The 24,240-nt window shown below is 39.4% G+C and overlaps 3 protein-coding genes across 4 annotated transcripts; 1 reads left to right on the plus strand and 2 right to left on the minus strand.

Moving 5' to 3' along the window:
• Positions 1 to 1,289: 1,289 nt before the first annotated feature.
• Positions 1,290 to 5,772, minus strand: LOC103706994. Its single transcript, XM_008791311.4, has 4 exons — positions 5,460 to 5,772; positions 2,634 to 2,695; positions 2,412 to 2,516; positions 1,290 to 1,615 (listed from the first exon to the last, which is right to left on the minus strand). The coding sequence occupies exons 1-4, from the start codon at positions 5,770 to 5,772 to the stop codon at positions 1,463 to 1,465; spliced, it is 633 nt and encodes a 210-aa protein (XP_008789533.4). The 3' UTR covers positions 1,290 to 1,462.
• Positions 5,773 to 7,720: 1,948 nt separating this feature from the next.
• LOC103706996 (protein LUTEIN DEFICIENT 5, chloroplastic) lies at positions 7,721 to 13,649 on the minus strand. Its single transcript, XM_008791312.4, has 15 exons — positions 13,191 to 13,649; positions 12,860 to 13,091; positions 12,669 to 12,740; positions 12,474 to 12,584; positions 12,192 to 12,383; positions 11,914 to 12,075; positions 11,556 to 11,651; positions 11,370 to 11,471; positions 10,991 to 11,023; positions 10,813 to 10,893; positions 10,612 to 10,694; positions 9,368 to 9,499; positions 8,955 to 9,015; positions 8,443 to 8,508; positions 7,721 to 8,349 (listed from the first exon to the last, which is right to left on the minus strand). The coding sequence occupies exons 1-15, from the start codon at positions 13,484 to 13,486 to the stop codon at positions 8,137 to 8,139; spliced, it is 1,932 nt and encodes a 643-aa protein (XP_008789534.2). The 5' UTR covers positions 13,487 to 13,649; the 3' UTR covers positions 7,721 to 8,136.
• Positions 13,650 to 16,310: 2,661 nt separating this feature from the next.
• Positions 16,311 to 22,737, plus strand: LOC103706997 (U11/U12 small nuclear ribonucleoprotein 31 kDa protein). 2 transcript variants are annotated; one of them, XR_005506791.1, is made up of 3 exons: positions 16,311 to 17,145; positions 21,835 to 22,160; positions 22,280 to 22,737. XR_005506791.1 is itself a non-coding variant. In XM_008791313.4 (2 exons), exon 1 carries the CDS (start codon positions 16,365 to 16,367, stop codon positions 17,139 to 17,141), a length of 777 nt encoding a protein of 258 aa, XP_008789535.1. In that variant the 5' UTR covers positions 16,311 to 16,364; the 3' UTR covers positions 17,142 to 17,145; positions 21,835 to 22,215. The 2 variants fall into 2 exon arrangements, 1 of the variants encoding a protein (XP_008789535.1); XM_008791313.4 differs by lacking the exon at positions 22,280 to 22,737 and having other exon boundaries at positions 21,835 to 22,215.
• Positions 22,738 to 24,240: the final 1,503 nt, after the last annotated feature.

Genomic DNA, 24,240 nt, shown 5'->3' on the forward strand with positions numbered 1-24,240 from the left:
AACTAAGTAGAATTAAATTAGAAATAAAATTATAGAATAAACAAGCAATAATTCTCAACATTGCCATACATATTGGCTTTAGATTTCAAAAGGACTTTGATTGCTCGGTCCATTTTAATGGAACAAACCGGCTAACCTTCGTGTTATGTTGAACTGGCCAACAGTGTTGTCACATATTCTAGGTAGGAGCTTCGATGGGCTGCTATTAATTGCCTAATCTTGTATTATTTCAGACCATAAGATCCTATTAGATTTATTTGAAACTTAAGTTATGCTCAGTCTTGTCTAATTGGGTTATCTAACAGTCAAGTTTTCTGCATGCAACCTTAGTAAAGGCTCAAATTGCAACAATATTTAGTTCTTACTCTATTATTTTAAGTGGAAAAAAGGGCATTTGGGAAGAGAAAAATAAAAACTTCTAGAAAAACTGTATACCGGCTGATTTCATATACTTACCAAGTGGCATCACCAAGTCGGCAAACTCTGACGACTTCATGCATGTATCATGATAACGGTCGTCTTTATGCGGGCTTTTACGCAAGCAGAAATACTGATTTGGTACGTCCTCAATTCTACCGAAGCAAAAGTTAAAGGCATGTTTGATATTGCTTTATTTTTTTTTCTAATTTTATTTTTTTAAAAAATATTTAACAACATTATCTCGAGAAAGTTTTTTTATAAGAAAAAATTTAAAATATAATTTGTGGTGAAGCTAGGAAATCTAGCTCCTAATTTCTACAACATTCTGACCCTTCTTCACAATGCTCTTTATCAAATCAATGATGCAAATCACAGGGCGTTCAGAATAGATGTCTTTTCAGCCACCTCATAATATATATAGGATGAATAGGTGCGATCCTGGGTGACTTATAGAAGACAATGTTCACTTCACTAACTTGTCAATTGGTATGACCTTCACCTCAGCCCTGAGTAGCTCCATTTCCTCCTCCCTAATGCCTAGGCAAAGTAGCTCCTTACCGTTACCCTTTCAAAAACTAGCACAGGCCAAACTGCCCGAGGATTGTTTTTTCAGAAGGAAAAATAATTTTGTTGTGATATGCAGATTTAATTCAGAAAAAGAGTTAGCCTTCTTATCTCTGAGGTTGTTTGCAGCACCATCTGGATTTCTCTCTAGTGGTCTGTTGTTCTAAAGTAAGGGAAGTTCAGTTTAAATTGTTTGATCATATCAGCATATATTGATGCAGGTTTTGGTGGAATGTATAGCCTGTAACAAGACCATTGTGGTAAGAAAAAAGAAAGAAAAGAAAAGAATCCTACCTGCTGCTTTCTTCCAACAAAGTCATTGTTTCCATTCATAAAAAAAAAATGTTGGCTATAATTCTATTTCACAATGCTTTGATCATTTAAATTGTCTCCAATACATGCGTCCTCTGTTGACTGTAATTCTATACTAGAAAACTGATAAAAAAACGTTCAATAGAATGCCATTTTATATGGTTATCTACTTGTACTTCTCCATTATTCGTCTAGCTTCTTCCAAAGTGTCATCTTCGGTAGACGCCGTGCTTCCACCCCCCATGGAGCTTTCATCCCCTCTGGAACTTTCATCCGTGTTCAAAGCGATGAAGACGAAATATATAAATCCCATCATGGCCTGTTGCAAAAAGGTCAGGTGTGCCATTCTTTAGTATAACTAAAAAAAATGAAGAAGTGACCTGTTTAGTTTGTTCACCTCTGAGTGGAAAATATAACAAGTGATCCGATCATGACATGAAACAATTGCTTATTATTAAAATTAATCAGTTAGTTGAGGCACACTTAATGAAAGATGAAAGAAATACCAGACTTCACATTCATAAAAGAAGAACAAAATCCTTCCATATATTTTCCAGAACCTTAGCATACAATACAAAGCTTCCGTGAAAGTAGGGCTGATCACGGGCCTTCTGGCCCACCCAGCCCGGCCCGAAATTTTTCGGGCTTGAGCATTAAAAAAAGGCCCATGGGTCGGGCCTGGGCAAGAAAAGCGGGCCGACCAAAAAAATCGGGCCGGGCCTGGTCAGGCCATTTTGGCCCATTTCCATATTCCAAACAAAGAAAAAATCGGGCCTATCGGGTCGGGCCGGGCTAGACAGGCCTAGAACCAGATTTATAAAGTCGGGTCGGGCCTGGACAAAAATTTAAGCCCAACAGTCGGGCCGAGCCGGGCCTGGGCATAGCCATCGGGCATAATTTCTGCTGTAGAGCCCGGTCCGAGCCTGGCCCGGCTCGGGTTTTGATAAGCTCTACGTGAAAGTAACAATATTCAGTTATGAAGGAGCTCTTGTAGATGAGATGCATATGTATTCTTGCATTGCTAATGACAATTTCTCCCTTCTATGACTAAATCAGCACAATTGATAGAACTTCATATGTTCAAACTTCCATAGCTAAATGATAGAAAAGCGTACCAATACAAAGAATGCAGTGGATAGAAAGGATTTAAACAGAATAAGAGCAACTGTTCCAGCAGCAACAGCTACACCAATCCTTGCTAGAGGTCTGGGAACTACATCCTGACATCAGAAATGCTAAGTCAATAATGTATTAACTCTGAGAATGTTTCATATCAACACTGTAAAATACCCTGATTATAAGCAGCCCGACATGGCAACGAGGAACCGGGAACCTACCGGCACAAGTTTGGTACCTGCCTCAGTGACATCTTTTCCAATCCTCCAAGCTGTCTGAATGACTACATAATGTTACGAGCAGGGTTAGGTTAAAAACAAAACAGTATTTACATATCCCGCACTAGTTTTATAAAAAACACGGGACGCAATGCAGAGACTTCAGAAGATGCTAGACACTAAGTTTTGATACTTAATGACATGTTTCAGAATCAACAAAAACTTTGCAAGGGGAGTTTTACACTCAAGGGCTCTCTCAGTTAATTGCCAGCTTGTAGAATTTCAATTTTAGCAACCATCAGGTCGTTTCTTGAAAATATTTAGGGGAAAATGAGTGTAACCCCGAGGTCACGAAATATGATATAAAAGTGAGCTTTGTTCCAGCTATTAGTGCCAATAGGGCCTGTACTCAAGGATGAAGACATTGCCATCAAAAATAAGCAGATCTCTGTTGAGATCTGGTTTTTCAGCCTTCTACAGCCACAAGATATCTAGATCGGCTCATTGCAATAAATCATTTCTCAATACTCGTAATCTGCTCTAGATCGGTACTCAAGAAAATAAGAATGGCACTCAGTGAAACATTCTAGCAGATAACGATAACCATCAGAAAATGTATTTTGACACATGAAAGAGAAATAGGAGATCGTGTTATCTCTGCCTAACCTATGCTTAACAAACATATGAGGTTCCCTTCTCATAATTCAATGGTTGAGTTACAAAGTCTAATATAACTTAACAGATTTCTCCAAAGTAGTTGCCACCAAACTATTTAAGAAAGTCCACAAACTTAAATGCTTCTCAGGTTCCAACTTAAAAAGTTCATACCCTTTTCTTCTGGAGAGCTGCAGGCCTGGAACCATCTCATAAGTGCAACGGTAATGATGATGTCCTTCTGTCGAAATTTTTTGTCTACAATCCACATTGCAATAACTCTGTCTTGTGGTGAGAAATGTAGAGGTTATTTTTTGGATAACATTTGATTAAGCTAATTAGGGGACATCATCGGGATGTTCCCCCCCATAAAAGAGGATAAGAACAAGTAGATATAGTCAAATCTTCCTAAACTCTGGTATGCTTCAAAAAGACTCTGCCCTTGATCCATTAACAGAATTTCTAAAAGTTATCATATGTAAATCATCTGTCCCTAGTGTAAAAAAAGGCGGCCCAGTGCAAGAGGCTCTCACCATTGCGGAGTCTAGGGAGGGTTAGATTTATGAGCCTTACCCCAGTGTTCGGAGAGACTGTTTCTTTTTCTTTTTGGGGGGAGCATTCGGTCACCCGATTTTTATTAATGAATATAAACAAGAAACAAGGGAAATGTACACAGAGAGGATGAGAACAGTCGAGCAGCTCTTCCTGAGAGCTGTTTACAATCAGAGCTTTCACACCCAATGTATGCAAACAGAACTTCCACACCTTTATCAATCAGAGCAAGGAGACAGATAGAAAACAGCCAACTGTAGTGCAGAAATTAGACCAGGTAATAAGAAGCAATCTAAATCTGAGGCCGAATGGGATTAGATGGATTCTTCAAGGAAGCAACAACAGGGTTTCTAAAGGCATCAGCTACAGCTTTTAGAATCAGATGTACACTTCTCCTCACTTTGAAAGATGACTAGAAATTAGACATCAGTCAAGTTTCTGTTCATATGCTTAAGTGAAGGTCAGTTCAGTACTCTTGGGCGAATTTTGGATTAAACTTTAATGAATGTTGGGAGATGCTTGTTATGACAAAGGATAGACCAATCTTTTGAAGAAATTTAAACCACCATGAGCAGTGTGAGCAGATGATGTGGATTTGTTGAGGAAGATCTTGGAATTCTTCTCTTTCCAGCATGCCCAAGTAATAGCAGTAATTACGATCAATATGATAGGATGGAAGTGTTTTGCAAAAGAGTCCTTAATCCAGATAAGGAAGAAAGCTCCAAACCTGGTAGGAGGTATTTGCACATCTAGGCTGCTGCTGATAATACTCCAGGTTTCCATGGAAATGGGACAGCTGTGATCAATTGATTCCCTGGCTCCATTACAAAGAACACATCCACCAAGATCTTTACCCAATTTCTTGCCAAGAATATCTCTAGTATTGAGCTTGTTTTTCAGACAAGCCAGATGAAGCATTTAACTTTGAGTGGCACATTTAAGCTCTAAAAAGAAATGCACATTTAATTCCTCTACTGCTCGGAGAGGCTTTTTCCAAATTTTGAACCCATGACCTCTGGGTCATGATGGAGCAATCTTACCATTGTGCCAAGGCTCACCCTCATCCATCCGCCGCGGTATGTTTAGGACAAACAAATTCAGAGAAAAAGCACTATTCTCCTCTGAAAATTCATCCTAAATGTACAATAAATCCGCCGGAAATGTTCTTAATCACCATCAATAAACACGGAGTTAAATCCCTCGCTCACATGATGCCTAGTCATTCTGTCCTGTTTCGATGCACTTTGTGCACCAGTGTGGTTATTATGTACCACCAAGATTCGATTTTTATCCACCAAATCGCATTTTTGTTAAACATGGATGGCCTCCTTCCCTAGGACTCCCATTGTCAAGGCGAATAGTAACGATGGTTGATAAAAATCGAACAAAAGTTTCTAAGAAATTTCCAGCTATCAGGGCCCTAACTGTACGAACCTAGTTCTCGCACCCTCCCCAATTGTTTATTACCTAGCAGAACACAATTTAATCACCAAACCTAAAAGACTACGGCCAAGTGTTTCCCCCCCTTCCCTCAAGATTTCGTGGAAGAAAACCCTCCTCGGATCCGTTTCCTTGGGTAGAACTGGAAACTGGAAAAGAGAGGAAGAGATTACAAGCACGAACCTCTGAAGAAGTTGGAGTTGGATTGGGCGGCAACGACGACGGGGGGCAACCGGGAAGGACCACGAACTTTATGGAAGCTTCTCCGTAGCGGCAACGGCGACCGGCGAAATCGAGAGGTGAGGGCGCGGCTGATCGGGCGAGGGGATAAAGCCGGGAGGAGGAGGAGGACGTTGGAGATGGAAGCGGAAGCCGCCATGATGCGAGCAAGAGGGGAAGGCGAGGGGGTGAGGTTTCCTTGGGACATCAGGCGGCAACGGACTCTTGACATGGTGGGCCAGCTTCCACCGTTCCTGTGTTCGATCTTTTGCCTCATTGTGTGGTGTTCATGGTTGGAGCAGCCGGACAAACTCTTTTTATCCCTTGAGAAAAAGAAGTAATCGGGCAGTTGATTTAGTGGTTAATTATGCTGTTAATTGTTAGTTCAATAACTTCTAGCTGAATCAAAAACCATGACGAGTGCTGGCTGATATGTTTTGATGTTTTTTTTTCCTTTTTTTTTGGGTAAAATATCTCTCACCATATGAAAACTTTGCAACAAAGACTGGCTAATCGGACCGGCAGAGGATGGCCACCCACTGCTCAGTGATATTCGCAGATTGGTGAGAGATTGTGGCTCCTTTCAGACTGTTCGTGTATATCGGAAGGCGAATAAAGTCGCAGAACATTTGGAAGAGATCCATTGGACATATTATGTAGTTGTCCCTCCGCCTTTATGCTATTTTCTTTCTCTCGACACTTTTGGCTGTACTGAGCTGTATGAGATGCCGCTGTACAAAAAAAAAACAAAATAAAAAATAAAATTAATTTTTTAAATATACAGTCTTCATATTAATATTTTAAATATACAAGAAAAATCCACATAATTAAGCCAACACATCAATGCAAGGATTAAAGAAGTGGATAAAAGATGTAAAAGTTAGGAGAAAGGAAAACTGGAGTAATTAGGTGCCTTGAAGACATTTTAATTAAAGTTGGGCCTAACAATGGTGCATTTTCAAAGAGAGTATCAATAAGGGAAAATAAAGATTCTTCCAAAAAAGATAAGCCTAAACGGAGAGCAAAATATAGCCAACTTTGTGGGAAAGTAATATCAGGGGTTCATAATGATGAAACAAAATGGTAATGTTTCGCATTCTTGATTGAAGTGTTCAACTTACCTTGATCAGATAAGATTGACTTGAATAGAGATATGAATCCATGATCGGTTCCAATATCATGTTCATTTTACACTGGACTCCAGAAACTAAGAAAAAGAATCAACAATATGTATCAAGTCTTAAGAACAATAAATGGTAATTGCTATGGAACTTGGTTACTTGGGTCTTCAATAAACAGCTTAAGTCAAATGTTGGTGAAGTCATGTCGTCTCCTGCCGTCACGCTGTCACCTTAGAAGACAATGAAGGGTAATGTTTTGCATAATCTGAAGTTTCCACTGCTTAATCAACTCGACGATCCAAAATTTAGGAGATGGTCGTTGCTGGTTGTCTAATTATGCAGACGCTAGGGTTTTAATGCTCAGGATGAAGATCCAGACGATACCAATCTTAAATGAGGAAGGGCAGGTGATAGGTGAGATTTGTAAATATTGATGTAAATTACAGCTTGTGATTTTCCCCTCCTTGAGTCAAAAAAGAACATTTTAATATAATTATATATTATGTTAACTGCTTTAACCATGTTTACAGGAATAGTTACTAGTGATGTATTCCAGGTGCTAGAAGCTGTGGATGTTTAGTCTGCAATCTCATTCATGATCACTCTGCATGTGTAAGTAAATATGTTTATAATGACGCCAACCAATATGAAGCCATCAATCTCTTAAATTTGACCTGCGTATTGCACTGATATTTTTCTGTAGAATTGTACCAGTGGTAGAGATCAAACTGGAACTGGGTATTAGAAAGCTCAAACCAGACTAGGCTATGAACAATGGATAGCTAATTTCAGTTTCAGGTTTTGGTAGCACAAGGATAGTTGAACTGGAAATATTTAGGTGAAAAAACTCACATGGTTTTTAACAAACCAAAGAAACCTATCCTATATCTGAGCTATTCCAGTTGAGAACTTCCTCTTTCAGTTTTTGTGCTTGTAAGTGCCTGAAAGTTTTCATCACAAGGAACAGTGCTGTCATGTATGTTTTAAAATGGTTCTCTGAACTAACCCACCCAACAAGCAACAAGAAAATAATATCTCCAAACCAATGATGCGGCACAACAACATGAATAATCTTAGGAAACTATTTTATGAAGCAAAATATAATATATGAAGGCTGTCCCAAAGAGGATTTCTTCAAGCTGATTATTTTAACCGAATTTTGAAACAATCTATCACAAGTACATTCATGATCAGCATTTCTATAAGCTGATCCTTTAAACAATGTATCCTGCATGAATTAGGCATCATATGCACTCCCAAGCCCTAGTCCAGTTCATCATGCTGGACATTACACTTCGAAAGATAGCAATTCCTATTACATGGCACTGGTCCCTTTATAACAGCAAGTGGAAGGACAAGAAGCAGCTTTTATAATGCAGGTATTTCCAGCAATATACATACAACATGGGACCTTTTGACAGCTTGGGCAAACGAGAATGCCAAATTCTGAAACCCCTGGAACTTTTTGTAGGGAGAAATAACCCCTTCTTTGAAGAGTAAACGAAAAAAAGGCAGTGTGTTTATGACATTTGGGCTGTAGAGACTTCACCTTCCTGATCCTCCTCAGATATACTGCTGCTAACTGTAGATGGAGTCGAGCTTAGAGGTTGATCACCATCTACCCTCAGTATTTTTGTCTCTAAATTGGGGATTATGGGAGGCATAGTCCTGCGTGTAACAGTCATCTTCAATCCCTCAGTAGTGTGGATGGTTGCTCCTGTTGTCATCCCCACCTGCATATATGAATTTTCATGCTACATTAGAAATGCTGATTGTTGACATCAGAGAAGTTACGATAGATGTTTAGCCAAAGGTGAATGACTTACAGGCGCTGCTCCAGGTGCCATTTGAAAGTTGAATCGTCTTGTAAGCATTGCTGTTGCTACCACTGTCTGCAGAAAAAAAAACATTAGTTTATAAATGCATCCTTGAGAACGCAAAACTTCAATATTTTGCATCCCACGAACTCAAGTTATGGTACACTCTATAATATAACGAATGATATTCTATTATAAATATGCTACTCCTTTTTTCCCTTCTTTTGTGGGCTTATAAATGTCCAGCTTCGAGGATAGAAGTGATGGAGGAACATATTAAGATGCAATGTCCTAAGCTATGAGCTCTGGATCGTAATAAGGAAAGATTCTTGGGTATGGAGGAAGTTTGTGGGGAAGGATGTAAGAAAAGGTTATACTGATGGAAAATGGAAAATGACTTATCGTAGGACTGATTGGTAAAATAGGTTCTAAAGCTGAAACAGATGGACAGAACGGCTTATGACCTGTGGTTGTGTTTATGATTCACACCTTCAAGAACGAGCGAGATCTCAGAGAATTACCTCAAATGTAGCAAACATGTCTCCAATACACTTTCTTGGCCCACCACCAAATGGTAAATAACTGAAATAATTGCAGTTGATAACATGAGCATAACTGCAGCTTAAGTATCAAACACTAAATAAAACCATAAAAACAATACGTTTTCCACAGAAAAACTGTAAAAACAAAGATCCAAGAGTACAACTGTCCTATGATGTATTGACTGTTGTGGTCGGATCCAAATGGGATGATGTGCTGTGTAGTGTTTTTATGTGTTCATATGAAATTTTAAGTTTCTTGCACTGATAATATAGAACATCTCTTTTCATGAGGGACTTGGAGTTACAAAACTTGATTCACATCGACAGCAAAAAACAAAGCAACATAAAAGAACTAAAATAAGAAGCAAAAAACTTCGATTAATAATGCAAACCTGAAATTTTGATTAGTCTCATTTGGATTTGGTTCATCTAGTGGCCATCTTTCAGGATTGAAACTATCAGCATCAACCCAATGCTTAGGGCATCGATGGAGGTTCCACACAGAAATAAAAATATCTTCACCCCTATCAATCAAAATAAATAAAAAAAAAAAACAGAATCTCAACAATGTTTTTGAAGTATTACAGTCAACTTTAATATAACAAGAACCAAAGCCAGTAGAATTGAAAATCATTTCATTGCATCATAGCAGAATATGCATCTGCCTGTTTTATATAGAAACACAGCCCGTTGTGCTCTTATTCTGAAGGTTGCATGCGCATGTACGAGCATGCACACATGTGAAGTTGACAGCATGTGCACATGTGGTTTATGGGATAAAAGTAACATAAGAATATTGTCAGGCAGTAATGCAATTCAGCATTGTAATCTACAGATATACAAGGTCCATGTTCAACCTAAAATTCCAAATCATTTTTTTATAAATCGATATAAATATGTTTTCTTCAACAGGTGTCAGGGTTATCCATGCATAGGGGTCCACTATTTACCCATGAAAACCTGCCAGAATTTATTCAGTTGAGCTTGAGATGAGCCTCTGGTGTCCTTTATTACCCCGAAATTACATCCCTGCTTTTCTCATCCCTTTTCCGTGCATGTTGGCTGTTCTAAATTTGCTTCACTTGCTTCATCAGAAAATTTAGGTTCTCCCATATAGAATTATTGGGATTTTCTTTCCCACTAAGTACTCTGTTCTGTCTTTTGCAAAAGCCCACCCTTTCTCTTTCCTATTCACTGAGTTATTTTGCAGTCACTGAAGTTTGCCGGATAGTAGTTTTGGGTCAACTCCATCCCCTTGAGCATCCCTAGCATATGCTTTGGATCGAATTTTGTTTGACATATGTCCTTTATGAGTTGGAAAAACTAGACATCTCTTCTCCATCTAAACTGAATATCATGCGGCCCCTTATAATGTAAACTGATATGTGTAATTGAAGTAAGGGAGAAAGAAGAGACACCAATCCAAGCAAGTCTCCATAGCAAAACCTCAAAAGAGAGAAAAAAGTTCTTAAGAACATCTAGAAGTGTCTTTGAGTAGCTTCTTTAAGCAGGTGAAGATAACTAAAAACTCCGATATACCATATTTTGTATCGATAAAAAATTAACAGAGCAAAGCCATCACTATAATCTTAGTCAAAATTGGGATAAATATTCTTAAATGTGATAAAATTATTACCGTTTTATCGGGTACTTCCCAAGCACATCATCTTCAAGAGAACGGCGAATTAAAACTGGTGGTTGCGGGTAAAGTCTCAATGACTGCAAAATAATTTGAATTTGTGTCATTATATTTGCCTAGATGACACAGTAAGACCTCCTTAAAGTGTTTGTAAATGAGCCACATTGATGCAAATCAAAATGAATCACAAGCACTCACTTCATTGATCACTCGTGTAGTGTACTTTAATTTCTTCATGTCTTCAATTGTTGGAAAGCGATCCCCTAAAATGGAGTCAACCTGAAAACCATGACCAAACAAAGCATTTATGGTTTTTGAAAAGAAGAGTGAAGTATTAAATTGTTTAATCTTATGTATATAGAAATGCTCAGTTTACCTCTTCTTGGAGCTTGGCCATGACTCCTGGCTCCTTTAAAGGAAAAACATAAATTATTTAAAGCAGAAAGTAATATGTGCATGAAAGCCATAAACTTTGCAAGAATTATGTAATCTGTCTTTAGTAAAATTATACAATAATATGTGAGTGAAAATAAATTTGCATGCATAAGTTGTACATTAGCAATTGCCTAATAATAGACCATAGTCTAGTCTCCTGCCAACTGTATTGTGCTCATTCCGAGAATGCTAATGCAGCTACTTGGGTGCAGTAACCCACAAGAAGTTACCTAGGAATTGCAGAATGTTATCCAAGCTTGGTAATTTGCAGCAAAATAAGAAAATTATGCTTATGCAACTAGTAATCGAATGATGGTTACCTTAGAAAGAAGATAAAAGGTCCATGTTAAAACTGCTGCGGATGTTTCATGGCCAGCTATAAGCATCGTCATCAAATCATCACGAAGTTGCTTGCTAGAAACCTAATACAAGCATTAAAGAATTTAGACGAACATGTTCAACTGCCAAATATACAAACTTCAAACAACACAGAATTTGATGCATACATCATCTCCTGATGCCAGTAGAAAGTGAAGAATGCTAGGATCTTGCTCATTCATGTACTCCTCATGAAATTGCAACTCCTCTTGCTCTACCATTCTCTGTAATCATGAACAGACAAGAGCAATTCAGGCTAGTACAGAACAGTTAGTAATATGTTGCATAAGTACCGAAATGCATCCAGCAAAGTAAATATGTGTTTGCTCAGATGGTATCCATAACCTTCTGAAGTTATATTATCTTTAAGTTATAGCAATAACTTATAACCTGGGGAATCTTAATCTGTTGAATGCATCAAATACTGGGGGCCAAAGAAACTTATATTTTCTACCACTGAACATCAATGTACTTGACAAGAATTACCTTGCAAATAGCAATCAAATTATCAAGGGTTCCATTGATCAACTTAAGAGCTTCTGCGACCTTCTTCTGCCGTGGGGAGATATCTTTCCATATTGGAATTTCCCACGTTGGTATTGGAGAAGTACTTCGCATCTCTGCTTCTCTCAGAACGCTGTAAACTGCCTGTAGATTACATGGAAAGAGATATGTCATATCACAAACAGAAAACATGAAAATGGACAAGATATGTGAGTAAGTGGATGCAAACATGCAAATGTAAAAAGAATTAAGATAAACACCTCCACTATTCCGTTATCATATGCTAAAGAGTCAAACTCATAATTGAAGACAGCCTTGCCAATGATATCCAATGTCAAGCGTGAAAAGAGCGACTCCATCTCCACATCCTCTCCATCTGATGCTGCAGCATCCAACTTCTCGCAGAGCCTATATGAAGCTTCTCCAAAGAGACTGATCATGGAAGCAACATACTGTTCACAAAACCCAGTGAGGACACACAAAGAGACAACAGAAACAAAACCCAGTCGCTGAATTCAACCGATCAACAAAGAAGTAATTGCCTTCTGATGCAATGCTGGGACGATGGCACGTCTCCGGACCCGCCAAATCTCACCGTCAGCTGGGATTAAACCCTTTCCCATCACAAACTCCAGAATTTCTGCCAATATACCCTGTATCCACCAAAACAAATACGTATACTACCATCAAGAATGGAAAATTTGATAAAAAAAGGAAAGAAGAAATTATCGGAATACCTTGGAGTAAGCCTTGGAATTATTCCTCAGTATGTGCTTAGCTATCGCCGGATCAGAAACGATCAGAAACGACTGATTAATTTTTTTTATAAAAAAAAAAACCCGAAACTTTAGCATTAAGAGAAATTTCCCATTCTTGCCAAAAAGTAGTACAAACAGAAGTAGTAGGAGCACTGAAAAAAAATCATTACCTTGGGGCCAAAGGTGAGGCGAAAGATACCTCCATAGGTGAGGAAGAGCTCGTAAAGAGGGAGAAAGAAGGCCTGCCCTCCCACAGCCCTGAACGACCCCTTGGCCTGCGGGATCTCTGGCCGCTCCCCCTCCGGCGAACCATCCTCGCCGGCCAATCTCGACAGCAGCTCCTTCAAGAGCTTCCCTGGTGGCCCCAGCTTCGCGAGCCCACTCTTCACCACAGAAATCCACCTTTTCTTGGAAGAAAAAGGAAAACAATCAGTAACCAGTCCGTGGAAGACGAGGAGCTAGAGATGCGTGGGAGGAGGGGATGAGAGAAGGGATTCGGACCCGGATTGCTGGGCGGTGAACTCGCCGGAGGCGATGCGGGCGGCGAGCTGAGCCCGGCGCTTCTCCTCGAGGAGCCGTTCGACTTCCTTGACGGCGGGGTCGTCATCTCCCTGGTCGGGTTGGCCGTTCGAGGAGGAGGAGGAGGAGGAGGAGGAGAAGCATCGGAGCGAGCGCCGCCTGTGGGGCAGAGAGACGAAGCTGGGATTGGGCCTCTGGTGGTGTGACCGCGAGGGGAGATGGGAGAATTGGAGGAAGGGGGAGGAGGAGGAGGAGTAGAGATTGGACGTAGAAGCCATGTCGGGATGAAAGGTTCTGGGGAGTAGAGGGTGGTGGTGGTGGTTTTGGGTTTAGATTTTTAGGGCCAAGAAGAGAGGAAGGCGAGAAGATGATGAAGCGGGTGAAGCCGGCCACGCGGCCGTCTGCGTGACGCTTTTTTTTTCGCCTCTTTGTTTTGTACCTGACCGGGGAACCCTCGCGCTTTGGAATCTTCAGTCACTGTGGGACGGGGATCAGCCCCAGATACGGAGATACTGCGTACTACTGCTAGGAATGTGACAAATATACGAGTGGAAGGCGTATTTTGGTGAAAATGGTCTTCATGAATGGAAACGAAAGAAGGGGACGTGTCGATTGTTTGAGGTGGGATTTCAGTATTTTGTTTTTTACTACAGTGGATGGCTCATATACTTCTACTATAGATACATCCCAAAAAAAATAAAAAATAACACACCAATCTACAGAGTTCCTCCAGAGTGATCAGCCGCTTACGAAGCCTCCGAATCCATGGCCACTTGGCCTCTTTGTAAACATACTTGGCTTGGAACACAACATTGCCTCTCATTATAGCCTGAATGTCCTAAGTAGGGGGTGGTGCCCATCCACGCCACCGATGTCCCTCTGGATCAAACCAATCACCGTGGCTAAGTCACCCTCAAGCAGCACTGTTCTGGGCCGCTAAACACGTCGTACATTACCCAAACCAGCCCACATCACTCTAAACTTCGCCTTCGGAATAGAGGTGTCGAAGATCTAGCACTCGCCAGCAGCAATCATCCTAGAGTGTGGGCCTTTGATGATGAAACCTATACCATCTCTCCTGCCACCATCAAGCACGCATCCATGAGGAAACTCGGGAGTGAGGGCCCTCAGATTAAAAACACCATCCGAGGCGCTATAAGAGCAAAGGTAGAACCCCAAGTGCCTCAAGCTATTAAAGGTTCATTTGATAGGCCAATATGGGTGACCCCTGCCACTTAAACTTGGGCCTGCTCCATAACGAACTTGGGTGAAGAGAGGCCTGCTCCAAATATCTAAACGTTTGTAGCCAGTTGGATGTGGTAAGCCGTATAAGTTGCCATAATAGCCACCTGCCGAGTCTGACTGTCTGAGGGGCGGTGGTCCATCATCTAAGTGCCTGTAGAAAGGGGCCCGAGTGGCACCGCGCATCGGACGGGATGTTGACGAACCTTCATGATGGGTGTATAAATCACATGCAAGAGTGGGTGCACCAAGACATGTGATTTTGGACATGGTTACTTTAACCGAAAGATGCATTTCTTTTTTTGGGCAGCAAGTGTGAGGATTCTAAACGTTGGTATAATCTTTGTTTTTCTACTGAAAAAATTTATTTTCAGTTACCATGGATCACAAATGTAGATCATATACAATATCAATTATTTATAATTTCAAATCAAAATTAACCCTTTTTTTTGGGTAAAAAAATTAACCTTTATCAAGTCATAGTAGGGCAATCCAAGAGAAAGATATGGATTTTATAGCTCCATTGTTGGGAACGCAAGCATACATGTATTTACCAATTTTCAGTCTCTTATGAAAAAAAGGAAAAAGAATAAAAAATTATCTTATTTTAGAATTAAGAGAAAACTATTGGCTGCTTCTAACTTTTTTCAGGATCATTTTGGGATAAATGCAGCAGCAAAACCTTCTTAGGCCCTATTTGGGGGAGTTTTTGGAGGGCCAAAAAGTACTTTCTGCCCTCCAAAAGTAATTTTAGATAAAAAATGGTGTTTGGTAAAATTTTCAGAAAGCTGTTTTAGCTTTTTCGGAAAGCTAAAGACAGCTTTTGATGCTGTTTTCAGCTTTGTCGGAAAGCTGTATTTTTGACAAAAATGCCCATATTAAAATATAATAATTACATAGTTTGTCCCTTTATTATGAAAAATTAATTTATACTAATAATTATAATATTTTATAACTTTATTATTGTACTATACTATAAATATAATATCATATTATATTATATTATAATAAATTAATATATTACGCTAGATAATTATGTTATATTATAAAAAATTAATTTATACTAATAATTATAATATTTTATACCTTTATTATTGTATTATACTATAAATATTATATTATATTACATTACATCATAATACATTAATATGTTATTTTAAATAATTTAATATTATGTTATATTATGAAAAATTAATTTATACTAATAATTATAATATTTTATATCTTTATTATTGTATTATATTATAAATATAATATATATTACATTATATCATAATACATTAATATGTTATGTTAAATAATTTAATATTATGTTATATTATCAAAAAATAATTTACTCTAATAATTATATTACTATTATACTATATTATAATAATATTATTTTATATTACAATAATATTATACTATATCGTATATTTATGTATTAATATATATTATGTTTTATTATGTTTTGTTGTATAATACTATGCAATGTTTTTTATGATAATTTTGTTATACAAAAGTACTCTCTCAGTTTATTTACCAAATATATGTTAAAGTATTGTGACACTTTATAAATGTAGTTACTAAATAGTAAATAACTTTTTATAATAGCTCATAGCTCTACTTCCAACCGCTTATATTAAGTTATTTCACGTTATATACTTATATTAGAATAGTTATTCGGCAGCGAGAAAAGTCTGATTGGAATTGTAACTCTATATTTTAAGTTAGATTGGCAAATAATGTACAAGTTATCTGGCACTTTATTCCTGCTCTATTCCCGAACATAAAGCAACCTGATTAATTTAAATAAATCTTGTTACAAATGAGTTCCTCAACAACGTTGGCGTTTCCCATACGCGTTTCTAGAAACATTATAATAAACAGCAGGGGTGAGGGATAGGGAAGGGAGAGAGAGAAATCGGAAGAGGGATGGGTCGGCGAGGAAAGGAAAGCGACGATGAGGACGACGATTTCCTCTACCGCTACCCTCTTCCCTCTTCATCCTCCGCCGTTGCCTCCGGCGGCCACCACCACCACGAAGCCACCGCCGGCGGCGCCTCCAAGGGCGGATCCGGCGGCCTCGCCCCCTCCAAATCGACGGTATACGTCTCCAACCTCGACTACTCTCTCACTAACTCCGATCTCCACACCATCTTTTCCACCTTCGGCAAGGTCGCCCGCGTCACGGTCCTCAAAGACCGGGTCTCCCGTCAGAGCCGCGGCGTCGCCTTCGTCCTCTTCGTCTCCCGCCACGACGCCGCCGCCGCCGTCCGGACTATGGATCGCAAGGTCCTCAACGGCCGCACCATCTCCGTCTCCATCGCCTCCGACAACGGCCGCGCCGCCGAGTTCATCCGCCGGAGGGTCTACAAGGACAAGAGTCGCTGCTACGAGTGCGGCGAGGAGGGCCACCTCTCCTACGAGTGTCCTAGGAACCAGCTAGGCCCCAGGGAGCGGCCAAACCCTAAGCGGGCCCGGAGGGATGCGCAGCGCCGTGGCGGCGGCGGCGTTAGGGAGGATGACTGGGGATCGGATAGTGGGGATGAAGCCGGGTTCGAGGATGATAACTGGGCATCAATAGTGGACACGAGGGGGGCCGAGGAGAAGGCGAGGGGGAGGGAGGAGTGGAGAGATGATGGGAAGGATAGGAAGAAGAAGGCGAAGAAAGCTGGCTACTTTAGTGATGAGAGTGGCGAGGACGACTAGTAAGGTGTGCTACTTTCCTAAGCTCTCTCTCGATGTTTTATTTCTTTTGGTGTTATTCTGTGTGACCATGGAGAAATTTTCTTCTACTCCTGCTTTGCTCTTAGGTTGTCTTACTCTTTCCCGCAAGAATTGATTCTTTTTCCGGATCAGATCAAAACAATTTGGTATAGGACTAGAATCATTTTCGGCTACTTGTTTTTGAAGAACTCATGGATCAGTTGTCTGTGATGGAAGTCAGGGTTTTATATAGGACTTGGACGAGCCTGGGGTATGGATGAGTATCTTGTTCTATTGAACATTTGGTTTGCCGAATATATATCGTTCGAAGCGTTTTTAAGCGTCTTTATAGTTTGTCTGCTTTGACGTGGTGTCTCGCTTGAGTTTTTAAGAGAGAGATGTCAGAGAGTTGTTCCAATTTTGGACCAATCGACCTTGTAAATGGGGTCTGTAAGATAACAACTCATTGTATGCTCTTTAACTGGAGCAAACATTTTTGGCTGAGCTTGTCTCTTTGAGCTATCATGCCTTCAGAAGTGTCGGATACACTGCATTGTCACCTTAGTGATCAGTGTGTGCATTGGTTCTTGAAACTAGTCTAACGTAGTCGTGTTTTTAACTTTTTTGCAAGCTTGATCTAGGTAAATCCGAAGGTAATGTGGACAGGGTATAATCATTTTCCTGTTCTCTTTCTACATTTTTGGCTCCTCAGATATTTTTCTCATAGCAACAAAAGATTACAACAGGCAGACCTTCTTTTCTCATCTTTATATAGGCTTTTAGCACATTTCGCAATGAAAGTGATGATGGAAGGTTAAGAGTTTTGATGTTGATACAGATTTTGGAGCCAATAACCTCCCTTCAATATGTCAATAATGCTCATACTGATGGAGTTGATTTGGCTCAATTTAAGAGAAAGAAATTCTCAGTTTATGCATTTGGAAGTGGCATGAGTATATATGAGTTTATCTTAGTTAGAGTTCTCTAGTGAAGTTGATGTTACTTGGATTGTATGTGCTTTGACTTTTGAGAGCTTATTACATTGGCTTTGAGATCAAAGATTCCCGGTCAAGTTCTTTGACCATATGCAACACTTATAATACTTAGGAACCAGAATATTTATTTGGTAATACGGTTCAGGGGGCTTTGGGCACAAGACTGCCTTGATTCACCAGTTTTGTTGAACTATAGTCGTGATTAATCTTGTTTGGAATCCCGGTGAATTAACCAGCAAATCTGAGTGGATTCTTTATATATAGTGGTGGAATATGTGAGAATAGGGTACTATTCATCTAATGAGGTGGGATAATGCTTAGACCAATAGAGTACGGTGAAGTTTTAAGTTGAACCTTACCTCAGGTAAATCGGCATAGAGATTGTGCAAATCAGGTGAGAAACAAGTAAATTCTTTGGGAGGCTAGATTCTATGTGGTGGACTAAACCAATTAAGACAGTATCCTTCCTCCTGAGATGGATTTTGGAATCTTGAAATGATCTGCATAGTGGTAATAAGATACACGGCAGGTTGGGGATATAAGTTTTTGATAGTATTTGCAAAGGAACTGCATTATGATTTGATTCAAGTGGAACATGACACAAGCATGGTGAACAAAAGAAGGAATAGGCACGCTAGCATGGCGATGTAGCGAAGAAAGCTAAAGTTTTAATAATAAGGAGTTTTAGGAGTTTAGTGGTTTCCAATCTATTCTATATGTGTGCATGTATGTATGTACCACCTTAGGTAAATCGGCATAGAGGTTGTGGAAATCAGGTGACAAAAGAGTAAATTCTTTTGGAGACTAGATTCTATGTGATGGACTAAACATATTAAGATAGTATCCTTCCTCTTGAGATGAATTTTGGAATCTTGAAATGATCTGCATGGTGGCAACAAGAAACGGCAGGTTAGGGATATAAGTTCTTGATAGTCTTGGCAAGGGAACTGCATCATGGTTTGATTCAAGTTAAACGTGATGCAAGAATGGCGAATGGATGAAAGAATAGGCATGCTAGCATGGTGAGATGAGAGCTAAAGTTTTTATTATCAGGAGGTTTTGGGAGTTTATATGTATGAACGTGTGTATGCATGTATTTATGTGTGTATGTTTATATGTATGTATGATGCTTTCTAATGGAAATCAATGATGGAGCTATCAGCATGAAAATTATCACCATTGATCATGCCCATGGACTAACAGTCATTTATTTTGGAGATCTCTTGCCTATGCATCAAGTAGACACAAAATAAACAATAACAATATAGCTTGTGTGCTAAAGCATTTCATACACCATATAATTTGCAAATGTAAAATTTTGATCTTGATCTAAATATTTTAAAACACATATAGATCAAATTTCAGCTGATTTGGATACTTCTAGACTTTAGATCAAATAAAAACATGGCATCGTACCATTAAAAGTGTTCATTTTTCATCGATTCAATGCATGAGTGAAAGAACTTAAAAATATATGATATTTTGTTTCGTCATTTTGTCTGCCATAGATCATGATCAGTGGTTTCGATTTTCATTTTGAGAGGTCCATGCAGTGCTCTAGTTAATTTTTAGAAAACCTACTTAAAAAGAGAAAACTAGATGGCCAGCCACTATGGTGAATCGCAGTCACATATGAGAAGTTAGCAATGTTGTCCATGAAGATTAGCAAGGGTCTTGTTCTTAATAAAAGAACAAAGCTCCCAACTATATGGTGGTTGAGCATTTGGGGACATTTTAAGGGGCCAAGTATTGCATTATTGAGTCTTTAGCTTAGTTTTTGCTGGTCACATATACTAAATAAGCTTTCTTTTCTATTTATTAAAGGAAGATATCATAAGGAGTTCACATTTCTTAGGAAAGTGTAGAAGAAATTATAATTGGCTCTTACAGTTTAAGAAGGGTTGTTGCTACTGTAATTTTATTAGATTTTGATCTCTCTCTCTCTCTCTCTCTCTCTCTCTCTCTCTCTCTCGCAGGCTCTCTTTTGTTGATTTATGTTGCAATTGTATGGAAGTTTGGTCCAAGGGTTTATCCTAAGAGTACATGCAAATTTGATTGCAGGCTCATTATGCATCATGCTATAGTGGAATTTGCTTATCTGGTTTTTTTTTGTGGCTTTTGGGAGAAATTTCATGTCATAATAATGCTTTTAGGAAGGAAAAAAAATTAGTTATTGCACTTATCCCTAAACAAAACCTTGATGATGTGAAAGCCATGGAATTTGCTACCTTGCTTAGGCTTCCATGTGATTGCAGCTCCAAACATAGGTGAAACAGCACCTATTTTTGTAGGTGGGTTGTTAAAGCAGTCCTTTTCTGATGTCTTTCTCCATCCTCTCCTATCATTTTTAGGAACTGTTTATTCAGTAGTCAGAACACCCTTTATGCCCTCATCAGCAGGTTAATGGTTCCTGGGCACCATATATTTCTTCAGAAGTTATTTCACATTTCTCCTGATGACGGTTGATGGCATAAGTCAATTTGGGGTGTGATTACAGCTCCATAATTTTGATCATTCACGTAAGTTCTGTACATGGAGCTACAAAGCTAATGGTACTAGGTTAAATCTACATTATCAAATATATGCCTACACCACTGAACTTATACCGTAGCTGTAAAAAATTTGAACATGCCTGTGGTTCCTGCAGTTAAATTCAAAATATGGTTGATTATAAGCAAGTAGACGCCTTAGGTGGAGTTGCAATAGTCTTGGCTGAGACTGTAACTTAAAAAGTCCGTTATAGATGACCATAGTTTTAGCAGGCTGATGAAATACATGCCTGGTAATATTCCTGTGGTCCATGCAGTCATATCCACAGAGGACTATGGTGGTCCTAGATTTTCTAATAGAAAGGAAGTAGACATGAGCTACCTGGAGCGAGATATTATCTAAGATAGAAGGTTCAAGAGTCTGGCCAAATACATACCAGATTGAGATATCCAGTGCTCCTTTTCTAGCCATGCATCGACCTGGATACGAGCTATTTCTTATCAGCTTGCATGATAACACTTTTAGAGCACAAACATTCGGCTATACTATGCTGATGAGGTAGTCTTCAGTTATGTAAATCTCTGCTGAGGTATTGGCAACTCAAAGTTAAGTATTTTTTCACAGCGAACAAGCAACCACTGCCTGCCTGGTTAGCTGTGAGCCTTCGGCAAAGAGGAGTGGGCTCATGAATATCTTGTTGAAGGATCATGGTATGCATGAACTGTAATCACCTGAATGTTAACAGGGTTCAGATGCTAGGAAGATGGCAGTAGAAGCCAAATGTTTCAGTATGAATGAGAGGAATGTGTGAGATCTCTTGGTTATAACTCGTAAAATTTGATATTGGGACTTTAAGATTGTCTTGTGGCTGCTGTCAGTTTGTTTGCATTCGTGCTTTCACGGATCTCCTGGTGAAATATTCAACACCGTTTTAGCTTTTCCACAGGGATTATTCTCAAAAAAATCCATGAGATATCTTTATCTTAAATGAGAACTGAGAACCATGTGAAATTGCAGTATCTATGAAATGAAGCAAATTCTGTGACTATTTTTTGTAGATCATGTGAAATTTCTGAAGGATAGGATTTCCTGCTTTCTCATACAAAGTTTACCGTTTGACATCTCCCCACATGTTCTGCATAAATATGTAGCAAAAGTATAAATAAAATGACTTTACCGGTGTTGCTGAATCTGTTTTTATCTGTTCTTAGGCAAGCCGATCCGTGCAAGAACTGCAGGCGACCTGGATGCTATGCCAGAGAATGCCCCAACCTTCCTCTGTAAAAATGGAACTCAATGCTTCAGCCATTTTCCCCCCCTTACAATTTGCAAGTTAATCTCCACCGAGATTGCAGCGAACCTGCAGCTAAGCTTGGATCTGCTTGCTCTTGTTCTTTGTCATCATTTAATTGAGGCAGCTGTTTTATGACAAGGCATAGATAAGGGCTGATTGCTAACCTGAGTCAAACTCCATTTGTAAACTTTTGCTGCCTTGATTCATCTCAACTCAGAAATCAGATGCTGCATACTGTGACATGTATATGCACTATGATTCTAATTAGAGCTTTCCATGATCTCAGTTAATTTTTCAATTGCTCAGCGACAAGGTATTCGAATGTCTAGATTTTTCACCGGCATCAGGTTCATGATTTATAGGCACATCGCCTTGGAATGCACTGCTAAAGACGCTATGCGGGAACTGCAAAGAGCCAGAGCCAGTGGTATTTGTACCCTTAGAATGAACTTGTATGCAAACTGCGCAATTTCGAAGGGCAGCGCCGCAAGGCAAAACCCGGAAGTACTTGGCGAATGGGCCGGCCATCAAGCTGGGACTGCGTGTGGAGGCCTGGTTCACCTGGCATTTGGGTGCCCATCTGAGAGATACTCGTCGACGGTTTTGAACCGTTTTGATGAACGGCAGCCATGAGCGAGACATGGTACGATGATATACTTCATCTCTGTCAGATGTATGGAATTTTTAAATTTTTCGTAGCATAGATTCTTTGATTTGTATTGGAGATCGGGTCCATTGGTTAGGAGTATATTTTCCATGGCGGTAAACTAAACTACTTTTTCCACTATGGTTTCTGCTACGTCCGATTAATGCTGAATTATTCTCAAAGACTTTATTGGTATTCTTGGAATATTCACTTCTTTGTAGGGAGCCTTTGGAGCATTATATGCTATTTTGGTATTGGATTTTCATACTGGTACCATGCTACTATTCTATCAGTACATCTCATATAGGGGCCGATTTAGCATACCGAGCGCTAGTACCTTGTACCGCATACTAATTTCAAACTAGCATGGTATATTCTGTATCATCTAGTTCGGTACAGTATAGCATACTTTTAGAGAGTTGATGGACGCCGTGGATTTTTTTTTTAAGTTCTAGCGTAACAAAGAAATCGCATGCCAAAAAAGAAAAAATACATTAGTATTGTCCAAACTCTCTTATAACCTTCTTCTCCAGCGTCCCATGTAGGCTACCAGACCAAGATCATGGAATGGCACTAATGTTTCAAAAGGCCAATGGAGTAGCAGATTGGCTAGCCAGTCTTGCTCGTTCATCAGGTACCATGCAACTCTGGAAACATAATTTTTCATCTAAATTGTGTGATAGCCGTGGGGCTGAAATGCTATTTGGTTGCATTCTACGGTAGTTTGATTAGCGATGACGACTGTAATATGGTGTGCATCTCCGGCTTTGGTTGCTAATCTTATGTGAAATGGATCGGCCCGTGACACCAGGTTCAACAAGTGAACGTATCTTGCGAGATGGGCCTAAACACAATGTAGGATATCAACGTGTCAGGTGCAATCAGCTCACGTATTGGCACATAGGATGATATGAAAAATAACAATAACAATAATAATTAATACTACAACTCCTAATAATAATAAGAGAAAGAAGAGTAGGCTGACGGTCCTGAGCCTCCTTCTTGCATAAGAGCGAGATTTTTTAGTGACAATCCAATTTTTGTTATGTTAGTATCCGTGACAAAGTCCAATATCCTTGTAATTATTGCAAACCTCGGAGTTGTGCCATCCACCCAAAAAGACATTCTCATAAAATAGTTTATCCTAATTTAGAGGCTAAGGGCCTCCATAAAAGAACACATTAAAAAAAGAAAGAAAGGCAAATGAAAGAAGGTTACTTGGCTGGCAAAGCAACAACCTGCCCTTTCAAAAGAAATGCAAGAAAAACAGAGGGAGGTCAATGGTTTTGTATATCTTAACATTGTTTTGTAGGGTGGCCCTAATAACACAACCACCGACGAACCTCGAAAGCCATCAAGGCTTGCGACGTCTATTTCTTTATTGAGCCTTGGACTTATTCCTGACAAGGATTCTCTATGATCAACGGTTTATAACTATTTTATAGTCACTGTTCCCCAAGTGGGATTATATCACAATCCCTCTCTCTGTTCTAAGCATCAATTTCCTTCAAACTCAAATGCCTTGGCTCGTCGTTCACTCTACAAGGGCCAAGGCTGCTATGATTTTTTTTTATTTGATGATTTGTATGCATCCTTTTGTCTTTGATGGACACTCCTCTAATTTTGTAGTGGCATGCAAGATACAAATACTGGCTGATTGGCTAGCTTATAGTTATA

The sequence above is a fragment of the Phoenix dactylifera genome, chromosome 18 (assembly GCF_009389715.1).
Source record: "Phoenix dactylifera cultivar Barhee BC4 chromosome 18, palm_55x_up_171113_PBpolish2nd_filt_p, whole genome shotgun sequence".
In the NCBI taxonomy this organism is placed as follows: domain Eukaryota; kingdom Viridiplantae; phylum Streptophyta; class Magnoliopsida; order Arecales; family Arecaceae; genus Phoenix; species Phoenix dactylifera.